Raw genomic sequence first — 7208 nt, 5'->3', positions numbered from 1 at the left:
AGGAAACCCAATACCATTTCAAACAAATGGTTATAGTAGATTGAATTGTTCATTTGTAGGGTACCAATAAAATATTAGATGTAATAATTTTTGTATGAATCATATTTACATATCTGACATCCTGAGTTTCTTTTACTTTTTCAATCAAAAATGAAATAGAATCTTCATTGTGCAGTCAGGGAGTTTGTTTTGTGTGATTTTTAGAAATGAAGCAAATAAGTTGATTCTGTATCAGCATAAAACTTTATTCAAGTGGACATACTATTCCAATTAGTGTATGTAAGAGTAAATCATTTTAATCAAATTACTTGATTTACTCTGAATATACTATAACTCTCCTGACAAAACAGTCAGAACTGGTTAAAAGTTATTTGTTCTTTGTATTTATGTTTATACTACTAACTTATGATTTTGAAGGTTATTATAACAAGAATACTTTAGTAAAATAGTTATCTAGGACTGCAACTACTCAGCCTAATTTTAATGAGTGTTTGTAAGCTACAATTCCAAAGGAATGGATATGTGCTGCCAATCTTTAATAGATTCTCAGGATTATTAAGGCGTCCCAAAATATTTTAAACATTGGTTACTAAATGTAATGTTTAAAATGTACTGTACTATCTACAGTATATAATCAGGGGTGGGTTTCAGTTACCTTTGCTACTGGTTCGCTCACGTGCGCATGCGCAGGTCATATTTAATGATGTCCGGGCGGGTGGGCGGAGCCTCCTGCTGCTGCTACCAGTTCGCCTGAGCCAGAATAGTAAATAAAGTAACAGGCAAATACAATGTAGGACATTCATATACAATAATGGGCATTCAAAAGCTGCTGGATGTGGCTATCTCATGTTGATTGTGAGTTCAACTTATGCCACATTGAAACACCAAAATGCAGTTGGCTATTTTATGGATCATTATGTTCTAACAGTATACGAAACTGTTTAATTTTTGTGAAATCTTAAGCCTTTATCTAAAACTACTACTATAGGCGGCTTTTTGGCAACTTTTCAACTCCTCTTAAGTAAGAAAATGCTGACAAGAAAACAAGTTTCCGACTTGTAGAAGGCAAATGTATCAAAGTGCAGTTCTAGAAGTCTTCAGTTAATTAAATGGCACTTGCTCCTAAATAAAAGATTACAGGATTTAGAAATCTGTTGGAATTCTGTGCAGGTGAATTCAAAAGCATTCATTTCAACTGTTCGGAGAAAATATTGCAGATCTGAAGTGAACTGAGCATCGTAATTCAGTATTTCCTCAGAATTTCCCATTGATTTCAACGGAATTACTTTCATATGACACTCCTTTATGTTCCTTTGGAAAACCTATCAAGGCCACTTTTTGAGAAATAGTTATGAAGAAGCAAGTAATGAAAATACACCTTCGAGAGGTTCGGGGCGCAGAACTCAGGGTGGAAGACAAATCCCAACAACCCAAGTACCCAGATATGATCATTGCACCGTCGTAATAGTAATTAACTTTGTGTGTTTGTAGAAAGAGGTCGCAAAGCCTAAGCGGACCGCGCAAGAAAAGGTTTTTGTTTTTGGAGTTGGCCAAGGGGGAGGAGCGGCCAGAAGGCAACATTGAGAAAGCTTTCAGTGGGGGCTTGTGTCGCAGGAAGATGACGTAGGAATTCCGGGGGAAAACGAAACTCACTCTCTTCCCACGTGTCGCGCTTTTAACAGCGGGTGGCGAGAGTGGTGGCTGCCCAGGTCGGCGTGCAACACCCCCTCCCCCTTCCCCTTCCCCGGGAAAAGGGGTCCTCCAGGCGAAGGGATTCCTTCCCGCGGGCGCCAAAAGATGGAGCATCTGCAATTCAGTCTAGCGGGCCCGTTGCAACTAATAGCGCAAAGGAACGAGAGGAGCAGCGGCGAGCTCAGCCGGTTCCTCGCCAAACAGGTGGGAGAGAGCCACAATGGCAGCGGCGCCCTCTCCGCCCTCGGCCACTGGGTGGGTGGGTGGGTGGGTGAGCGGCGGGCGGGCGGGCGTGGGGGAAAGTAGGGTGGACTTGCACAGGTAATCTTGATCGTCCGTCTTCTCCGCCCCGGCCTTGGGGAAAAGGATCGGCCTGGCTTGGAAGCTAAGGAGGAGAAAAGGGCGAGCTGGGGTCTCTCTCTCTCTCTCTCACCTTCTTTGTCTGAAGAGGAGGTGGGGGAGGGAGAAGCGAGGGTGCAGGAGAATCCCTTTCCACTAGTCTCGCAACGGCCACACACAAACACTGGCCAGCCTCCTCCGTTCGTCGCCTCCCGAGAGAAATGCGGTGCATTTGGGGAAACTTTTCTGACCTCCGGCAATAGATTAAAACGTCGCTGGCGTCTTAGATGATCAAAAGCAAAAAGCCACACACTTCGATGATGTTACCTAGTCTGATTGAACGTTCTTGGATTGAAGATTAAATTGAAGCAAGCTGGAGAGCAAACCAGGGCCAAAAATCTAAAACCCGAGTTTACAAATATTTTCTATTGTTCCATACACTTTCGCTTGTGTCTTCCTCAACCCTGAGAACTTTGGCTCTTGATGCTTGGAAGATTTCTCAGTCTACTGGGTCAGACAAAACTAGGCTGGTATTCTTCTCATTGTCCATAGCGAGCTTGACTACCATTGATTTGAGACAGGAGAAGAATGTGAACTTTTCCTGTGTGAATTTTTAGCAGAGTTGTAAAAATAACTTTTCCTTACAAGGTAGGAAGAGAGCATCTTCCAAAATACTGCTCTTTTATTACATGCCTTTCATTTTCATATAGTTTCCAGGAGAGATTAGGCTAGCTGGCGTGGCTATTGTGGTACATCTAAAATGAGGGCATTTTTATTATATAGTCAAAGGCAGAGGTGGGCAACTATGACCCCTTTACGACCTGTGGATCTCAACTCCCAAAATTTCTGAGCCAGTGTGCCAGGCTTAGGAATTCTGGGAGTTGGAGTGCAGAGATCATGAAGGGGCCATAATTGCCCCACCCCTAATCTATAGTGTGCTAGCTCTACAGTATATATTCAGCAGTAGAGTTTAATACAAATCGGTGTGAAGAATAATTGATTCAACTAACACCAATAATAACCCTAGGCTACGTGTTGTGCCTATGGTAGTAATCAGGATAAGCAACTAACCTCATTGGGTTGATATGAAAGTATGTCAAACACTGGACTATTGCTGGCAGGATGGAAATGAAACCAGTATTTCTCTCCCTTAAACTTGCTGATATTTTGGGAGCTTCTCAAAGGAAATTTTACATCTCTGGTCTCTTTGAGACTTGGGTGTGGGAGATGGGAGAAGACATTTATATGCAAGGATGGATTTCCCTCCCTCTCCACATTCCTCAGAAGGAAAGAACTAACATTTTTTATAAACTCTAGGATACGGGCGTCAAACTCAATCACATCATGTGATGTATTGTGACTTTTTTTGTCTTTGCGGAGCTGAGATGGACGTGGCCTGCATGTGACATATCTGGCCTGCGGGCCGCCAGTTTGACAAGCCTGCTCTAGGGGATTCTCTCAGAAACTACAAGATTATTTGTCAGGGTTTTAAGAAAAAATATTCAGTTCTATAGCATCCAGCCATGGTACATTTTTGAACAGTAGTGATATCCTGTTATTGTTAAAAAATCTCCAATGTTGGGGATTTGATTTTGCTTGTCCTCATTCACACATTGTGCTGATCCATAGTTTTGTTACATAAATCATGATTAATATTATAATACCATACTAGTATCTCATCTGGTTTGTTTGGTTTTGAGTTAGTTTTAGTAAAAACATGGGATGGAAGACAGTTAATGATTAAATACATGAATTCAGGCAGTAATAAATTATTTATTATTAAAATAAATTATTTTATTTCCTAATCAAATCTAATCTTAATTGTAGTCTTTTGCCAACTTGGGATATAAACCGAGAAATAAAAAACAGTATTTTTTTCCGCTGCTCAAGTGTGTCTAGATTTTCAGAGATTGCCTGAACCCTACAGTTTCTGGGGCAAGGTTTTTAGGAAATGGTTTGCCATTCTTTCTTCCTAGGGGTGAGAAAAAAAAAACACTGGCACAAGGTTGCCCACAGAGTTTGGCACTAGAACTAGAGTTAATGGTATCATAGTTTCTAGCCTGATTCCTTAACCACTACACTTTTGTCTCAAGAACACTCTCAAGAAACAGTAATGCTAAAATCTAAATTAAGAGCTATGATGAAAATTAAGTATTAAAAACATACACCGAATAATGTATTAATCTACTTCTAAAATAAATTTCAGATTAGGATTTAGATTGCCTTGGGTGCAATCCCAAAACAACTGGAGTACAACTTGAACTGGCATTGACAAAATCACCACCAGTCAATTGCAAAAGACAGTTTTACTTGGAACAGCTTACATCCTAAGATAATATCTTCAAACAGCATCTGCCTATCCCAAGTCAGGGTAGACTTGATAGGTGGATAAAAATACCAAATCCAGTCTAAACATCTGATTGACTGTGCAATGAACCATTTGTAGCTGACTCCCAGTGATTCTGGGTGGCTCACAACAATCAAACAAATTATAATAAAGCAATAGAAGTTAGCAAACACAACAGTCCAGATGGAATGAAGAGAAGGGTCTTAATATCCCTTACCAAACACCTGGGCAAAGAGCCAGATATCTACCTCTTTTCTGAACAGCAGTAGGGAGGGAGCCACTTGGAGCTCATTGGGAATCTTTTTTGAGAGGCAGGTGCTGCTACAGGGAAGATATGCTTCCAGTATCCCAACATATGACATTATTTAATTGAGGAGTGTCAACTGAATGGAGAACTATGGGAGACAGACAGTCCCTCAATTAACCAGGCCATATGATACCTCGGGCTTTATAAGTAACAACCACCTTAATTTGCACCGCCCCCTAGGGTCTTCCTAGATGAGCACTGCCCCCTAGAGTCGGGAACAACTAGCAAATATGTGTGAGGGGAACCTTTACCTTCTTAACAAAGATTTCAGAAATAATGTATGAAATAAATAAATAAGTAAGTAAGTAAATAGTGTGTGTGTTTTAAGTTGATTGTAGAACTAAGATCAGGGCTGTTAATTTCATGGCATTTTTCTTGCATTTGCCTGATCCTTTTTTTGAAATCATCCATATTGGTGACCATTACTACAGTACAATGTATGATAGGAATAGTGAATTTGAAATATACTTAACTTAGAAATGTCAGTTATAAGGTAACACTGTATATGAGCTGTCCATGTACAATATTTATCTTCTATATTTACTTTAATCAATTATTAATCTGTGGGAAGAATTCTCTTACCTATTAACTGCTAATTTTGCTCAGTTGTTTTTGATAAAGGACTCTTTCAAAAACATTTGAGAATCTTGGCAGATAGAAATACCAATATGCAATATTTCTGTAAGGGTCTCTGTATTTTTTCTGACACTTTTTTGTCTTAGTTTATATATGCATGTTTGTAGCTCATTTAGGCAGCTGGTACCATATTTATCCTCTCTAGTGATGATGATTCAACGTAATTAGGGGTAGGGGAGAATCCTGGTTTTAATTTAACATCTCTTCCTTTTCAGATCTGGAGTCATCAGGACCGTCAGTGCATTCTCACTGCCCTATCACAGTTATTACTAGATAAAGAATGCACACTTCTGATTGGCCGTCAGCTTCGTCCAATCTTATTGGATTTATTGGAGAGAAATGCAGAAACAATTAAATCTTGTGGCCAGATCAACCATGATCTTCATGAGAGACTCTGTGTTGCAATGAGCAAACTTATTGGTGATCATCCAGATGTGATGCCGTAAGTGATGGTATAAGTCTACATGTTTTTAAATATGCACAATAGCAGATAGTTGGATGGAGACTAACAATGGGTTCACATGATTATCCAGGTTAAAAATTTTATGTGTGTGTTGGGTTCTGATTTGGCTTAGGAATTGTTATAATTAGTAATTAGATTCCCTTGAACTTGTTTGAGTATCTGCTAAGCATTCTACATTTTTTTCAGTTTTATCAAGCATATATAGATAGTTATTATATTGTGTTAAAAACCAAGCTGATTTTTTAGGTTCTATTTTTTATTTTTATTTGAACATATTTATATACTGCTCCAGTTTTAACAGTCTCGGGTCAAAAGACAACAAACCCAAGACAATAGAAAGAAAAAAATAAATAATAATTTGCCACAGTCAAGTGTCTAGGACACAGGTGTCAAACTCACGACGTCACGTTGCCATCACGTGACGTATTGTGACTTTTTTCCCTTCACGGAGTTGGGGTGGGCATGGCCTGCGCGTGATGCATCCGGCCTGTGGGCCGCCACTTTGACATCCCTGGTCTAGAACTCCCAAGTTACAATTACTTTATTTGCATGAAATGTGACCATATTCAGAATAATTACTGTGGCTATTATGAGTTGGATTTTGAAGATATTTATTGACAGATATTTATATACAGGATTGGTGCTTATCGTATTTCATCTGAGTTGTGTTTGCTTTAGCTGGATCCTCACAACTTCCAGAGACTAGTTCAGGATTTTGTTTTGCTACTACACTGGAAAAATCTATATTAGTGTTTAAAACCTTTTGCTGGTCTATCTTTAGGTGGTCTTCATCTTAAAAGATTGTGATAGATACCATAATTACTTGTCAGTTAAACTTGACAGTGTGTGTATTTTCAATTCAAATCTTTTGATTTGAATTGAAAAACTTCTTATTGAAAATAATCTTCCTTACCCGATATTACCTGATATTACCTGGATGTTGTGATCCAGGCCCACGTAGTTAGTATTAAATACAAAACAGTTCCAAAAAACAAACAGATTTTATTTAAACAGCTGAGAATTAACTCATTCTCAGCGTATTCCAAATTAAATGAAAGCAAAGTTCTCAAAACACCATTCTTCAGTTTAACTCTGACTTTGGGATAATAAGGCAAACTGTCAAAAGCTTTTCTTGGCAACAGTTCAGGAACAGAAGACACTGACAAGAAAGAAATACATCCAACCACGAAGCAAATCTCTCAATGGTTGTTTTCCGGCAAAGAGGCCAAGAGCCGTTGCTGGTTTTTTAAGCCTTATGGGAGAGGCCAATCATCTCTTGGCCCTACTCCCGAGTCGTTCTCTCTGCTTTAGCTGCTCCTGCCTTCTGGCAGCTTTTCTCATACGTGCACTAGGAAGAGGTTCCTCCTGTTCCTCTGCCTCTCTACTGTCAGCCTCTGGAGGCTCCAAAGTCCGTGCATCACTCC

The 7208-nt window shown here is 39.5% G+C and overlaps 1 protein-coding gene across 1 annotated transcript in view; it reads left to right on the top strand.

Annotated features, from left to right (window-relative positions):
• Positions 1–1548: 1548 nt before the first annotated feature.
• The window catches only part of MDN1 (midasin AAA ATPase 1), a 122187-nt gene continuing 116527 nt past the window's right edge, over positions 1549–7208 (top strand). The window contains exons 1-2 of the mRNA XM_034408983.3: positions 1549–1896; positions 5537–5763. Coding sequence (XP_034264874.2) covers positions 1798–1896; positions 5537–5763 — 326 coding nt within the window. The 5' untranslated portion in view covers positions 1549–1797. The remainder of the gene's footprint in view (positions 1897–5536; positions 5764–7208) is intronic.

Source organism: Pantherophis guttatus, chromosome 1 (assembly GCF_059756535.1).
Source record: "Pantherophis guttatus breed Tessera chromosome 1, ASM5975653v1, whole genome shotgun sequence".
NCBI lineage: Eukaryota > Metazoa > Chordata > Lepidosauria > Squamata > Colubridae > Pantherophis > Pantherophis guttatus.
Note: the sequence above shows the minus strand (reverse complement) of the source record. Positions and strands in the feature narration are given on the sequence as shown.